This window comes from Mytilus californianus, unplaced genomic scaffold (assembly GCF_021869535.1).
Source record: "Mytilus californianus isolate M0D057914Y unplaced genomic scaffold, xbMytCali1.0.p SCAF_9, whole genome shotgun sequence".
In the NCBI taxonomy this organism is placed as follows: domain Eukaryota; kingdom Metazoa; phylum Mollusca; class Bivalvia; order Mytilida; family Mytilidae; genus Mytilus; species Mytilus californianus.
In genome coordinates this window covers 3,636,371-3,653,338 of record NW_026262745.1, presented here as the reverse complement: position 1 = coordinate 3,653,338, position 16,968 = coordinate 3,636,371, and the positions used below count along the sequence as shown (strand labels likewise).

General features: G+C 33.0%; 1 protein-coding gene and 1 long non-coding RNA gene across 2 annotated transcripts; both read right to left on the bottom strand.

Moving 5' to 3' along the window:
- Window positions 1-942: 942 nt before the first annotated feature.
- Window positions 943-7,721, bottom strand: LOC127715026 (uncharacterized). The gene is made up of 4 exons (XR_007988080.1): window positions 7,170-7,721; window positions 6,656-6,738; window positions 4,788-4,899; window positions 943-4,252 (listed from the first exon to the last, which is right to left on the bottom strand). It is a non-coding gene; the product is annotated as an uncharacterized LOC127715026 (long non-coding RNA).
- A 459-nt stretch (window positions 7,722-8,180) lies between these two features.
- Window positions 8,181-10,673, bottom strand: LOC127714299 (uncharacterized). The gene has a single exon (XM_052220359.1). It carries the CDS (start codon window positions 10,604-10,606, stop codon window positions 8,810-8,812), a length of 1,797 nt encoding a protein of 598 aa, XP_052076319.1. The 5' UTR covers window positions 10,607-10,673; the 3' UTR covers window positions 8,181-8,809.
- Window positions 10,674-16,968: the final 6,295 nt, after the last annotated feature.

Below are 16,968 nucleotides of genomic sequence, written 5' to 3'. Positions count from 1 at the left end.
TTGTATAAACAATCTGTATAGTTGTCAGTGATTCGATACTGACATGATTTATAAAATTATTTAAATACATGAGTTTATTTAGCTATACATATATCCTAAAATGAATTCATCTTTCAATTAGTATGATTTTTAGTTTGTTTTTACACTGGAAATGAATGGATATAGGGTGGGTGTACAATGTCATTCACTGCACCAGATGCGCATTTCGACAAGTAGTGTCTCTTCGGTAATGTATGATGACAACATAATTGAAAATTCACAACCTAATACAAACGTCAAATGTAAAGCCAAACCAGGACAAAGAATCAGATTTTTGTATAAGTCATAGCACTATTATTCATGATCTTCTTCAGAGTAGTTACTGAAATTATTTTTATACTGGTTTTATATGGGTATATAAGAGGAAGATGTCCAACGATTACCCAAAAGCTGTCAAAGTACAAGGCAATTTTTTGTGGTAACATTCATGCTCATTGATTATCGCTACATATATTACCGATGAAAACGCATGCTGCAGTAATTCATATCTCGCATATACAACTTGTGGTCCTTTTATATTAATTAAGTTATTATTGGGCATATAAAACAACAACATCAACAACACTTATCTGTTTTAAGAAGGTACACATTTAGTAATCTTCCCGGGGTCCATCCTGATACAAAAACTAAAACCTTATTTGAATTATAAATATGCATACAATGCACATGGACATGGCAAATAAAGTAAAAAAAGTATAATAATGAAAAAATCAAACAATTATTGTTAGAATTGTTAATAGCTGATTAATTTCAATAAGGGAACGACCTTTTGACTATTTAACTTTGAGAGGGAGAAGGGTGCGGTATATGGCTATTTTCTTGAAGGCAGAAGGAAACATTTCTGATTGAGAGGTTTTGCCATTAGATCCAATGTTAAATCTTAAAACATATATAAGTCGATGCTTACGAACACAAATTCATAATTTTTATTATTTCTAACAGACGTTGATTGATAGTCAGGAACACAAAAACAATTTTTTAGCAATCAAACATTTGATTATCATGGTTATGGAACAATTATTTTTTTGGTTAATGAACAATATCCTTGAACGGCATTTCTGTTATTGTCTGAAACACAATAAAGTTTACTAGAAAGATAGAAACGGCATCGATTTTGATACACTTCAACACAAACTTGTAATATCTCATTCTCTTTTAACGCGTCTTCCAGTTTAATGGTTTGAAAAATGGCTCATGAGCAGCGAAAGGGTCTGTTGATGATATAACTCTGGGAACTCTCCTTTTTTATACTAGTATTCTGTTTTAAAGGATATTGATCAGCACAACAACAACAATCAAAGAGACAATAATTAACCAGGTATTATTAATTCCTTTGAGAAATTTCAAATTTTTCATTCATCTGTAATCGATACGTTTTCAGCAAGTCAAATAATCTACATCAGAAATAAACATAGCAACCCAACTGGGTCAATATAACTAATGCACCTCAAATTGAGGAACACAAAAGTAGTGCGTAAAAAAAATCTCTGTGTAGTGATATTGGACATATTCCAATTTTTAACAAGTGACTGAGCTTTACCATTTGTGCTGATTTGTAGAGCAGAGGACCATAGAATAAAGGTGTAAAAACTATGAAGTTATTAAATGTATGCAAGGAACTAAATTTTCAAAGAACTTATTGTGAGAAAAAGGGGATTTTTTACCTCGAGAAGCCGCATCACAGAAGACTTTTCGGGGTTTGCTAAATTATGGAAAAACGAATCTCACTTCGTACCCCGAAAATATAACCACATATGTGAAAATGTTTCAGTTTCAAAACGAGCATTCAAACATATCCAAGTTTACGATATGAGCACAGGAATTGAGGAAAAGGCTACAATAACAGAACTGCGCATCTGTACCCAATTGACATGACGTCAAAAAAGGATAATAAAGAAACAAGTTGAAAATTTGTCAATTTGTCATTAATCCTGACATGGAGGTTTTGGCATGATTGATTGTACTTCCGTTATTGGTGTCAAATGGTAAAAGATGCAAGGTTGTAATGATATACATGTCATGCAGATCATACAACATTAGGGGAAAAGAAATGATAAGATTTCCATGGTAACAAGCGTTCATTTAGTCAATGCCCTTGCTCGAACGGGTTATATCTTTACTATGTTAAGTTCTGAGAAGGAACTATGATTGTTGTTTTATTTTTCTATTGTAACTCAGTATAAAGATGTTGTAGAGGTTGATGATTTAGTGGTTGATAACTGTTGAGATATCTAGGATCAGAGGGTTCATCTCTATGAACTGTTGGTTGTTCATTCTCATCCGGAAAACAGCTAAATTCATCACCATCTGTTTCTGCTGTTTCGTAAGGGATAAGGTAACTATCACAGGTACCTTCCTCGTTGTTCTTGTTCCAATATTCCTTTCTTTCATTTTCTTTATCTTCAATCAACATATCAGGTTTCTCTGTATAGAAAGTGATCTCCTCGGTTTCATCATTGTTTGTTCTATTTTCTTCTGCTTCATGCGAAGAGTGTTGTAAAGGTAGTTGTATTCTGTTTTGGATAACGTTGTTATCGGCCAAAGTAGATAAACCAACACTAACAGCATGTTGATTTCCCTTGATGTAACATCCGTATCCTACCAAAATGCAGAGAATTACAAACACAAGTCCAGAACATCCGGAGTAGACGGCGATTCGAAAGTTTTTCCTTGAAAATCCCAACAATTTGCTGTGATCTGAAAATAAGCAAGCCTATATTTTATAATTCAATTGGAAATTCTATATAAGATTTCAAAAATGCCTTATTCCTTCCATTTATTGGAATGGATTAACAATTCAATTCATTGTTAAATGCTGGGAGCGAAGTGACCTTTAGCTGCGTATGTCAAAGTAATTTTGACTCTAGTGGATAGTTGTTTTATCGGCAATCGTAAAACGTCTCCTTAGGTTTATAATGAATAATTTAACGACCAATCATATTTATAAAATTGAGAATGGAAATGGGGAATGTGTCAAAGAGACAACAACCCGACCATAGAGCAGACAACAGCCGAAGGCCACCAATGGGTCTTCAATGCAGCGAGAAACTCCCGCACCCGGAGGCGTCCTTCAGCTGGCCCCTAAACAAATATGTATACTAGTTCAGTGATAATGGACGTCATACTTAACTCCAAATTATACACAGGAAACTAAATTAAAAATGATACAAGACTAACAAAGGCCAGAGGCTCCTGACTTGGGACAGGCGCAAAAATGCGGCGGGGTTAAACATGTTTTTTGAGATCTTAACCCTCCCCCTATACCTCTAGCCAATGTACGCACAGTCAAACTCAGTATAAGAGAAGTCCGAGTCCGATGTCAGAATAGGAATTCGAAGCTTTAGTTATATGAATCAGGTAAAAACAAATCGAAGATCGTAGATGATTTTAAAATGTGTTTCTTTATACAAGTTATCAGAGTTCCAAACTAGTGCATTCGATCTAATATGTTCAGCGAGAAATTTTATGACCATTCAATGTAAGTTCTTACTTCCTCAGAAAACGTTGCCCTTAGGCGAGGTAACCCACTTTGTCTTTATACTGTTGTAGGTTTTTTTGCTCTCCCGGTATTTATTCAGATTTGAATTTAATTACCTTTTTTTATTCATTCGGTACAGTGGTTCGACGGTTTCGTTGTTGCATGCTTGTCGCGAGTGCGGGTGTGGTGTTTTCTATATCCCCCCTGGCTCACAATAAATACTTAAAATTTTAATATTTGCTGTCTCTCAGATTAGCATGTGGCACTAAAACTAAAATCAGCGACTAGTCGCCTCGACATGTCAGTCATGTAGAAAATGGGGTATATATGCATATCACATAAACTCGTTCTTGTCTTCTATATATGTGTTATATATTCCGCTGAACGTCTAACGTTCATAAACCTATTACTTTTTCCTGTTACAAATTGAGGGGGGACCATCGTTTAGAAAATGTCTCACTTCCGGAATTAAATCGTATATAAATATAAATTTGGTATCTTGTTTTACTTTAGTTTGAATGGCCTGGTACTCAGAAAGGTGTACATTAATCTCAAATAATTTGCTTTATGTGAGCATGACATTTCTAAAATCATTGATTCAATATCCTATATCTAAGAAAGGCAATATACATCTCAAAACACAAAATACGTTAAATATCGAGGAGTACATTACCTGTCTGATTAACCGCCGTCACTGTTGTGTCCTCTGATACACACCCAAGAATGTTATTACATCTGAATAATCAATAAAAAATACTATTTATACAGATTTTAAAATAAAATGACAGCGGTGCTTTAATAAGGACTTAGATAATGTTTACCACGGACCTTTGAAACCTTAGTCAATATCATTGTCTTCAGAAATTGCATGTCTGTAGTTTAAAATGAAAGTTAAGAAGTAAATTAAAATTTTAGCTAGTAACGATTGGCCAATGTCTGAAATAAAAATCTTAGTTCATATAACTTATGTACTATCTATCCAGTTTCAGTAGAACTTCATTATGTAGTTCTTCCTATTTTGTAATAGTAAATAAATATAGTGATAGCACCATAAGCATGAACTAGATTTGATGTAGTATGATATACAATGCAGTTTGAGTAATTCTTTGTGCTAATATTGTCTTTCTATTGGTCATTGTGTTGTCCTTCCTTCGTCTAATTTTAGTTTGATTGTCCTGCTGGTTTCAATTTTAGAAATTGCTCTTTTCTTTTCTGACGATTCGATACTTATTCTTATTCTAAATATTTTAAAAAGTGCATCTAAAATTACCGTTCATCTTGTTTACAAAAACATTCATCCGCACACCTGTTACCGTATTGGCCATCTGGACATGGGTCACAATCTGTTCCATCTTGGTTTGTAGTATAACCAACTGGACATACTTAAAAAAAATTAAAAATTGTATACATTTAAATATCGATTTAACATAATAACTATAACATTATTCTTCTGATAAACCTGTTTCCACGAGTTTCGATAATACAATTATTTTTTCGATTGAAGAGCTGTTGGTGCCTTTCAATGTTTTATAGGTTTTGTTTCGCGTGAAACTTATTTTCTGACGTGCGCCCGGATTGAAATCGATGCGCTCGGTTACACTCTGAAACAAGTTTTAATTTTATCATCATTATGAAACTTCATGCTCAATAAATCGTAGGTATGTTGTGATCATTTGTTTCAGTTCGTCCTTCGGACAGTATCTTTTCCCATAACTTCTCGTTGACTGGTGCATTTTGAAAGTGAACTTAATTCATAAAATGTATTGTGGTACCTAATATAATATTAGATATTTTAACTGCAACAGCCAAAGTTGACTTTTTCAGTTTTGTTTTTGTCATATTGCTTTCATTTAAAGTTCGTTTCGGTTTTGATGCTTGTAAACTCTTTATAGGTATTTTTATCAGCATTTCTGCATATCAAAACTGTAAAATATCAGCTGCGATGAATAATATAAAGCTTTTTGTCTAGTGAGCGCAGTGTAAAATGCTTCATATTGCGTCAATATGATTGGAGTCCAACGCACCTGTCACGTACAGGATTCGAATTCATAATCTCACAGTGACAGGCTAGTGATACAGTAGATGAAAGACAATGACCACTCGGCCACTGAGGCTCCAATAATCGATCTATAGGGTTGAATTTGTAAGTTTTTTTCAGGATAGTAAGAAAAGTCTTTTTACCTTCAATCCAGAAAATGAATTGATAGGTTCCGACTAAACTTATCAACATCAGGTTAAACATTAAAACGGCTCTGATAATTAGGGCACAAGCATGTTTGACGTCACAAAGCTGTGATATGCAATTTAATGAATAGCTGTGGATAGGGATGCAGGCGGATAGTAGACCTATAATAGCTATTCAAGTAGCATCAGCTGTTTAATTTGACTTTCTGGTGATCTGTACCTACAATTTTGAGTTTCTTTTTTCTATGGTTGTTATATGTTTACATTTTTGTCACAAGTCATACTAGTTGATTACTAGTTTGGAATTCCATATTGCTCAATGGTTAGTTTTCTGTTTAGCGTGTTGTCATGGTAGGGTGACATGTCTTCCTGCGGAGTGTTACCCTGTGAACTATAACGTAAATACATCGATATCGGTTCAGCTTGTTCGTCTAGTACAAAATAGGGTTCATTTTTATATCTTAAATGTTTACAAGTTCTCGTCCTGAATATTCATTTAATGTGCTGCTGGACGTAACATAGACCCATCATCATTTTTTGTTATCATGGATTCCTATTTTATGCCTTGATCACTATAGGAAAGGTCAAATTCGCAGTATTTCTTAAGTTATGTTTGTATAATAACAAAATTACATGTCTGACATAAGAACCCCCTGAACTGTGATGATTTTGAAAAATCAGAATTAAATTTCTATTCATGTCAGAACTTAACAATGAAATGTGATACAAGAGTTTAAGTTTAACTATTCTTTAAACTTTAATTTCTTTATGAAAACAATTAAGTAGCAATAATATCAGGCGACAGACAAAAGACATTAGCAGTATGTAAAAACATTGGACATTAAGATATATTTTGATCAGTGATGCACAAACTTCATTATTCCAAACTTTGGTTATATTTTCACCACCGTTTTCAAATATAACAAAGTTTTATATCTTGATATAAATACATACTTCTACATGTTCCATTCTTTGAATATGAATTAGCGCAACAATAATATTCTACTGCATATATTGTTGTTCCTCCAGACCCAAAACTAATAAAGATAGAAATAGTGACGTCAATATAAATTAAAAATATAAAGAATATAGATCAGAAAATTATATAGTAAAAGTAGATAAAAAATCATATTATATTGGTGTGGTCGACTGGAAATATACCATATTTAAACAAAATTCTGTGGACGGTTTTCGAGAAATCATAATTTGATATGAAAAATACTTATTTTCTATACATTTATATACCTATTTTCCCAAATATCAATTGAATATATATTTCTGGAAGTATAAAGGCGAGTTCTTTTAAATGTATACAAAATTTTAGAAAATTTCGTTATACCTGTCAATACATTATACTTTGTCTAAAATGGATTTAACTGTCTTTACAAGTTTGAAAACAAAATGATATAAATCAAAGAATTTATTACTATTTACAAAGTTATTACTTACTACAAAATAAAACAATTACCTTCTTTTTCTGCTACAAGTCTTGGAGTAAATTATATTGAATGAAAGAAATATTACACAAGTTAAAATCCATCCATTTAGAGCCATCATATATTAATGACAAGGAAACAATTATATTAATAATTTAAGGCAATGATTGGTGCATTGTGAACTTCCTGACACATATAGGCATAATAACATTGCTTAAAATATAAACTTGGTCAACTTAACTATTGCACTAGGAATAGGGAAATTTCAAAATCAATTAAATGAAAAACCTCCTTAGTTGAATGAATCTTTATGTGTCTCACTCATTCTCAAGTATTTATTGAAATGGATAACCATAAATAATACTGAGCACTTATCAGAATCCCGTCATGTAATTAACTTGTTTGTGCCTTAATTTGAGATATTCGGAAACGAAAAAAAAATATTCTCATTCCTGCCATACCAGATTGAAATTTACGTTTTGTTGTCAATATTGTTTTTCGTATGTATAATTCAAAATCAAACGATATGATAAAAAGTAAACGCAATATTTTGCTAGACCACCAAGCTTCATCGGGCTTGCATCTATCCAGGTGAAATTGGTTGCAGATGATAGGAAACTTGTGAAGCTCATTGTACAGTTTGACCAATAACATCTAATTGTGGTACATATTATTTAGTGGAAAACTGGAAAATCCCCCCCTTTTTTTATGAATAAAGTCTCAATACTCCAAAATGTAAAATCAGAAATTTTCTTCAATAAGTTAATTCCTGAGGTATTTCGCGTTCCATAGCATGCGTTACAAAGATGTATGGTTGCCATCACGAGTCAAACTTTAATTGTTTTCAGATGATTATAGCGATAGAGGATATAGTTTACAGAGTGTTTAACGGTCTCAAAAACAAAACATTTGCCTACAAGGTCTACGGGGCAATATGAATAACGCTCTAGTTTATTTTTTGTTCATTTAATTTATCATGATGTTGTTGCAAGCAATCTAATGCTAGCTTAGGCTGGTTATTTTAACCAGATATTGTCCTCGTATTTTGACTAAACATATCAGAAATGTATCTTTCATCTTGTTAGTACTAGTGTCGTTAACAAATCTGAAAACCATTGATCAGTTTATTTATTGGTTTATTTTAAATTTGTCATTTTTATAAGTTTGACTTAACAAACAAAATAGTAATCATTTAAGCGAAAACGTACACAAAAATTTCCCAGTTTATAGTCAAAGCACAGCAAGCTGGTTATGTGTGTAAAGATCATCTATCAATAGTCTTCCAAATAATATATATACATCTAAAAAAAAATATTCATTCATTCATTTGTTTCATTGCCAGTCACACATGAACATTTTTATTGTTTCATTGCCAGTCACACGTGAACATTTTTATTGTTTCATTGCCAGTCACTCGTGAACATTTTTATTGTTTCATTGCCAGTCACACATGAACATTTTTATTATTTCATTGCCAGTCAAACGTGAACATTTTTATTGTTTCATTGCCAGTCACTCGTGAACATTTTTATTGTTTCATTGCCAGTCGCACGTGAACATTTTTATTGTTTCATTGCCAGTCACACGTGAACATTTTTATTGTTTCATTGCCAGTCACTCGTGAACATTTTTATTGTTTCATTGCCAGTCACACGTGAACATTTTTATTGTTTCACTGCCAGTCACACGTGAACATTTTTATTTCACCATATTCATTTCCTATCCAAATCTGGTTATTTTCATCAGTTGTTATACAAAGTGGGCAGAAAAAGTCACTTTCATTGGTTAAAAAATGTCCAATTAAACTTCCTGTCTTATTCAATAGGTGCACTTTGTGGTTATCAGATTCAACAATAAAAATTCGGCCGTTCTTATCACATGCAATGTCAGAGGGAGCAAATCTGGATACAATTTTATTAATATGTCCGTTGTTTGTTTGATGTCTATCTGCACTATATATCGTTTTGACAAGTCCTGTTCTGTCTACAATTATCACTTGACCACTGCCCATGGCAGTTTTATCAATTACACATATATCTCCATTTATATTCTCTATTACTCTAAATGGTCGTGTAAACAGCTTTTCTTCTCCGTTATATTCGTAAATACATTCCTCGTCGCCCTCGGACGTGTATTTTACAACAAGACGGTGACTGTCTTCACAAACTGATGTGGAATAGCTTTCACACATACATACGAGATAACCGCCATCTTTAGTTGTAGTAATACCTTTAGGGTGGTAAGGTACATTGAATAAATCGCTTGTAACTCCGGTATTAGAAACTTTTCTGATAACTTTATCTCGAAATGAAGTCATAATTAGCTCCCCGTTTTTAGAACACGTTATTTCTTCTACTTTGAACATTAACGGCAGTGACTGAATTGTTTTTCCATTCTCATTAAGCAATGATATATGTTTTGAACTGAGACCGGAGTTTACCCAAAGACTATTTCCGAATTTGACAATCGAGTTGATGGACCCTCCTTGTTCGTCATCGTCAGTTTCAACATTCTTCCTTTCACATCTAAATGATGTTTTAGTTCTGCATGAAAGACGTCCATATTGTCGTTTGCTTTCATAAGTAAACGCTCCACCATCTGTCGCTACTACAAAACTAACAGTGCCAAATTTGTCTCTTAACTCTTGAACTGAAAGACGACCATGATCAAACTTGACGTATTCCTTCCATATGTTTGGAACTTTTCTAACTACACTTGGTTTTTCCTTCAGGTCTTTGAAATGTTTTAAAAACTGTTGATCGTTAGGCAATTCAAATAGATAAAGCATGTGATTTAGATCACAATCACCTTCTTTTATTTCACTCTCAATTTCTTTCTTGATATGTGTGTACTGTTGTAAGCAGTCTTTCTTTTTGTAATAGACCTCTTTAACAAAACTATTTGCAATTGTATCCAGGACATTTTTCATATAAGCACACCGTTGGCGAATCCTTGCAACAACTTCGTCGCAAGACGTTCGGACATTGGATTTTTCGTTTTCAACAAACGCCAGATTTCTACGAAGTGCCTTGATCTTATCTTGTTCCATTTTTATATACTTGTCGTTCAGCTCTTGTTTCCTCTCTACTACTGCCACTCCAATACGTTTCGTTCTGTGGCCTTTATGTTTCAGTGATGGTCTACATAACTGACAAACAGGAACTTGGCATTTCCTGCAAAAATGTGTCAGTTCACAATTCCCATGTATTTCGCACATTAATTTTTCCTCTGTAATTCTTGGGGCTCCACTGTTTTGTAGATGCCGATTAAACGTATACTCGTTCGGTATTCCAATATCAGTAAAGTCCAAACTGGATTCAGTAATCTCTGTGATTTGAGTGGATTTAAAAGATGTTAATGCTTCCTCGTGCACCCTGTCCACAGTTAGTTCCGGCCTGTAAGCGTTAATGACGCCACTTAACAAATCTTCACTACTTGCATATGACAATTGTAGTTTGTTTTGAGACATAGTGGCAATTATGTCGCTAGACAAACTGTCCTTAGTAATCCTTCAACGCTGGTATCTTTAACTTCCTTGAACCGTGCTTAGAAGTTCTACTGACTGGCAAGAAAGTGAATTCATAAGAAATTAAAACCATTGATTTTGTTTTGCTTTTTGACACTTGAATGCTCGTGAGGTAGAAAGAAATTATATGTCATACGTATGCAAATGTAATTGTAATCCTAAGTGATTTATCACATAAAATGAATATTTTCTTCAGGTCAAAGCGTGTCTTATTTCAATTAATTAATTTTCTCAATTTCTTAATTGGTTGTTAATAGCAATTGCTTACTGTTATTCACTTTAAAAGTCTAACTGACAACAACTGACCACATGAAAATGTTTCCCAATAAACAAACATCCAAGCAACAACAAACTAAAATCCTTTACAATTTTAAAACCCATCCTAATAAAGTTGATCCATTAGAAATCGAAACAAATATCTCATAAATGTCAGTTTTCATTTCATTCTGGATTAGATATATATAGACACATCCAGGAAGAAAAGAAATTTTAAAACATTACCAGGTGAACAAGGTCTTCGTACTTATACAATCTTTTTAAATCCAAATTTCCGTAATATTTGAGTGTTAAGATGTAGTCCATTCATTTGTTTGAAACACTATTGCCTCAGAGTACATATTTCAATAGAGATAGCCATCCATGATATTATTTTCATTTCTGTATAAATGTATAAACAAATATGTATCTATTATTCAGGTAATAAAATCTAATTACTTCGTCCATTATTGCATTGTAAAATATATGTCTCCAGGTGGTTTGTAACTTGTATCCTCTTATTTGATCTGAAGACAGTAATCAACTGGTACAAATGATGTACATATTAAAGGTGCGTGCCCTGTGGTTTTAATCGAACAATATTTGCTTTCTGTGGCCAATGAACTCATTTAAAAAAATGCATCATTATATAACCGCAATTATAAAAAAAAAACACCATCAGCTTGTTAATATCACACAATAGAATGATATACATCTGTTATAGGAACATCAGCAAAGTGTGTCTAGTCTAGTTAACAAGTTTGATATATGTCTCAGTGACAGCAAATTTTTCCGGAATTTGTTTCGTGTATCCCTACCCATTAAAGAAAATAGGTTAACCAAAATCAAAATTCTTATCACAACATATCATTAACGAATTCAACACTACTCTTTCTTAAGATATTCAGACAACTCCTGAAAATTGTACTTTACAAACGATTTTTTTGGACTCATGAAGTATTTATTATTATTTAAATGGAATAGTCTGTAATTGTGATCTTTCTTTGGCCTATGAACAGTAGTCTCATTGTTAATTTTATCGTTTGAAACTAGTTTTTGATATTTGCATTGAGGTGTATTACCATAAGACGGTGTGTCGCATATCATCTTGACCTTCCTTTGACCTTGACTTTTGATTTAAAGGTCAAAATACTTTTTAGACATGTTCGTGTCCGGAAGAAAACTTTTGAATCCTTTATGCAGCACCTCAAGACGATGTGTAGCGTACCATAGAAGATACCATAGCTCAGACCATTACCTTTGACCTCCGAGGCAAAGTCAATTACTAGTAATTGATTTTATTATGTCCACTCCAAAACTACATGTATATATAGTTTCTTGCTTTCCATGGCAAGACTTTGTCATTGCAACTAAGGGGTTGCCCTTAGGGGTCATGCCTTTGAAATAATAGATATCTAAAAATGGCTGAGATCAACTTGGAGAGATGAAGGGCAGATATTAGTTTTGGTCCACTTATACAGTTATACCTATTTTTTATATTAATATTGTTGAGTTTGTTGTTAAGTGTTCTAAGGAGATGTGGTATGATTGCCTATGAGACAACTATCCATCAAAGTTAAAATGAAGTGGATGTAAGCAATTATAGGCAACCGTGCAGCCTTCAACAATGAGGGTTCTCACAAACTTAGTTATATTGTTGAATCTGTCAATGCTCCACGAAATCTCTTTGTTAACCACTAGACTTTATTCAACCAGCAGTCAAAATGGTGCTTCAGAGTTATTAATTAAGATAGTACCTACTACTCAGATGTGTATTATAATCCACAATTTAAATGATTTCTAAGGGTACATTCATTATAAATCCCTCTTCTCTGGAATCGCTTAAGCAACAATAAAACATTTGATTCTCCTCCTTTGAAGATTGAAAATGTTCCATTGCATAATACATAAAAATAGCACGAATCAATAAAAATACAGGACAAAACAGCAGATCATATGCATTCACTATCAACACCGACGCCTCCGAAATAACGATGCGTACAAATAAAGATCAACAACAACAGACAACAAATAATCCATATAGCCCGACTTGGTATAAGCACAAAATATAATGAGGCTTAACCAGCTTTACGTTCGCAGAAAGCTCCGCTTTGTCTATCTGAACAATATTTCGTAAAACTAAAGCACACGATTAAAAAAAAAAGGTGAACAATACAGCTACCAACAGGACGACCAATTACTTGAACAAGGAAATCAAATACGGTACAAAGTATGGAATGCAATGTTTAAATGTCTTCGCTATAACAGTAGCTGAGGAAGCTACTTTAACAGCTGTATGTCGGAAACATCTCGCTCCAGAGAATGATAAAATAAGCAACAACACTCCTAACATTTTTCATTGAAATATAATACCTGATTTAAGTGCAGTGTCAGACACAATCAGTGGATGGACAAACGGACAAACCAATTTAAAAAAAAAACTATCAGTATGAACTCCGCTCTACCAATAGGGTTAGTATTGTACAAGTCAACACCCTCTTTTCGTATAAATGGTTCAACCTGCTGGACACAGTCCGAATTTACGAAAAAAAACAACAGTTAGACAACATCAAGTAAATCAAAATAATTATGAAATATAGAAATAAGGAGATGAGGAATGATTGCCATTGAGACAGCTATCCACCAATACAAAGCAAATACCAAAAGAACTAAGATGTATTCAACTATATATCAACCACCGTACGACCTTTAATAAACAAATTAAGAGTTAGATTTTGCTTTGTTTTTTATTCATAACCCATCTTTGAGAGTTTATCTTCTAAGTCATTCATAAATAAATTGTCCAAACGACAACTGGCTAATTCCAGTGTTGATAGTATGTTATGTGGTTTGTTGCGAAATATAAGTCTGATATCATGTGTATTGTCTAAACATATAAGATTAGATTCTAAATTCTTATTTTGTTCTGTATCCTCTAAAACGTTTACAACACAACGTTCTCCGCCTACAAAATCGTTGTACGTATGCAGTGCCAGTTTTACATTTCCATATTGTTCCATGTCCATGCTGATCGAAGAAACATATGTCTGAGAGGCTTTACTGTTTATCGATAAATTGTCAGTTTCTGCATGTGTATGTTTACACCTGTTTCCATTGTCTATTGAATTATTTGAAGAATTATAATTTAAAGTTTCCTTATCTGTATTTATGTCATTTTTGCATGTGTCTTTGGTTTGTTGGTTTCTAGTTGCAGAGAAATTTTGATTGAGTAATTCCCAAAATCCTTTGGCTGCCTCTGACATCGGTCGGGACGCAGGCGGGCAGTTTTCAGACATTTTGACAGCTTGTAAAAGAATCTGTTCATCTTTTGTCAAAATTTTACCGTTTGAATTGGTAGCGCCATCGTTATTTTTGAAAGCGCTATTGTTCAAGTCTTTGGTACTGTATAGTTGCGCAAAGCCCGGAGGAGGTGGTCTCTGCTTCAATCGCTTCAGGTACACGTCAGCAGCCGAGAACATCTATAGAAAGACAAAATATAATTGTAACTTTGCATCTGTTCTAATGTTTTGTTTTGGGCTTTTTTGTTGATTTTTTTCTCTCTAATATATTCGGTTTTGATGGCAAATCTTTTAAAGTCTCTGTTTAATTTATATAGGATAAAGAACAAACGTATGGTTAAGAATATAAGTACAAAAGATTTTTTTTTATTCTGTGAAAAGTGCCATTTTTCCTACCTATTAGATCTCAGTCGTTTTCCTTAAGATCAGTGACAAGAAACAGAAAAATAAAACAAAATGAAACAAATTAATACAAAATAAATTAAAAAAAAAACTTAACCTAACAATTATAAGAAATTGATTTTGTATTTTCGCTTCATACCCTTTTTTAAAATACTATCACATAGTGTGTCAGTTGTATATTTAAAGCATTCCTGCCTCTTATCATATAATACAAGAAATTGTCAAATATATTGAACCGTACAAGATACCACACCTACCACCAAAAACCCGAATATTCCGAAAAATAAACGTACAAACAAAATCAAACAACAAAGACAACACATGGTCAAGATAGCCTAAAACAGTTACTGACAGCTAAATAAAAGTACCTAATCTACTTATTAAGAAATCGTGCTTTCTGTTTGATTATTTTGGTGACTATGCAATTAAATTCCAAGTAGATTTTCCACGTCGATGTTATGAACAGTGTAGAGGTTATTGAAAGAAATTTCAATAAAAACAGCAGAAATAGATTTCAGGGCTTTTACAGAATCTATGTTTAAAAAATTATTTCCATTTTATTAGCAGACAAAAAAGCATTTACTTGATAGAGATATGAATGGACATTTAATAGTAGCAAATACATTGTACATACATGTATTTGATCTATGATGATCACTCCTTTTCTGGACAATATCTTCATATAATTACATTACGTGTATGTTTAACGAGAATCCGTTAATTTATAATTTGATTGACTAACAACAATCGCGTGTCATTCAAAAATTAACCTTCATTTAAGAATTGAATGCTTCTTTTTGTAGATTTATTGGGATGTAAAAGCGTTGACCGAAGTATATTTTGTATGAAGCGCTTCCGCGCTTCATTCTTAAAATGTGCGCACGGTCAACGCTTTTACAACCCTATAAAATTACTAAAAGAAGCATTCAATACTTATAATTACATTTTTTTGCTAGGATCAAGAAAACACGATTTCTATCAAGTTTTCTTTTATTTACCTGTGCACTTATTTGTGGAAGCTCGTGTCATCATGAATGTTACATTTCATATTGAATTGAAGAATAATTTCAGAATGACGCGAGATCGCTGTTAGCCAATCAAAATAACGTATTCATAATGAAACATACATGTAATGTAATTATATCAAAATGAATGTTACATTCGTGATGACACGCGCTTCATACAAAATGTGCTTCGGTCAACACGTTTACACCCCAATAAAATTACAAAAAGAAGCATTCATTTCTTAAATAATTTTACATTATCTTACCTTCATATTTGATGAAACAATATTCATACATAATGTGTATTTTCCGAAAAAGTACAAAATTTATAAAGAAAAATAAACATAAAATGAAATAGAGCGTCTTATCTAAGTGTTCTCCGTGTCGCTAGTTGTTACGATTTAGTACAAACGAATACTTTTTATGCTAAACTGAGCATTTTGAATAGATAACAAACACTCCATGGACTATGTATTTGGTACAATGGATAGATACATAACCGACTAGTTTAATTTCAAAGAGAAATAAACCGAATTACACGTTAAATCTTTAATCCGGTTATTCATATCACCATTGCTTTTGTATTCTAACGTAAGATTCACCTGAAGTGATAAAATAACAAAATTGCATATGATTAGTCTAGATGGGGTTTTTTAATTGCCGCTTTAATTCAGAATTTTGATTATAAATCTATAACCATAATAGCCTGAAATATATTTTATTAAATATTAGAAAAACAAGGAGATGTGCTATTATTGTCATTGCAAATAAGCAATAAACGAAGCGATCGACTCGTTACTCGTACATAAAATGTTAAATGACACTTTTTGAAGGGATAGTCTATACATTATCCTAAATATGTTTACCATTACTTGACCTTGTCTTGCATAATTGATTTTGATTTTAATTAAACCTGTCATTTCAAGAGAGGCGAAATATACCAAAAGGACATTCAAACTCATAGGTCAAAAGTAAACTGACAACACCATGGCGAAAAAGAAAAAGACAAACAACAGTACACAAAACACAACATAGAAAACGAAAGACTGAGCAACACGAACTCCACCAAAAACCGGGGGTGATCACAGGTGTTCCGGAAGGGTAAACAGATCCCGCTCCACATGTGTCACCCATCGTGTTGGTCTTGTAAGTACAAATCTGGTAGTTAAGTCTAATACGGTAGGTCACATTCGGGGAAAAGGATCACGGGATTGTGGTTACGACAATTGGAACATATCCATCGTCATCTGTGAAATATTCCTGTGATATTCCATAACAGTCAACCAACTCTTGATGGTGTCCGTAAAATTTTCGAAGGGATGATTTCAACTTAACAACTTGGAAC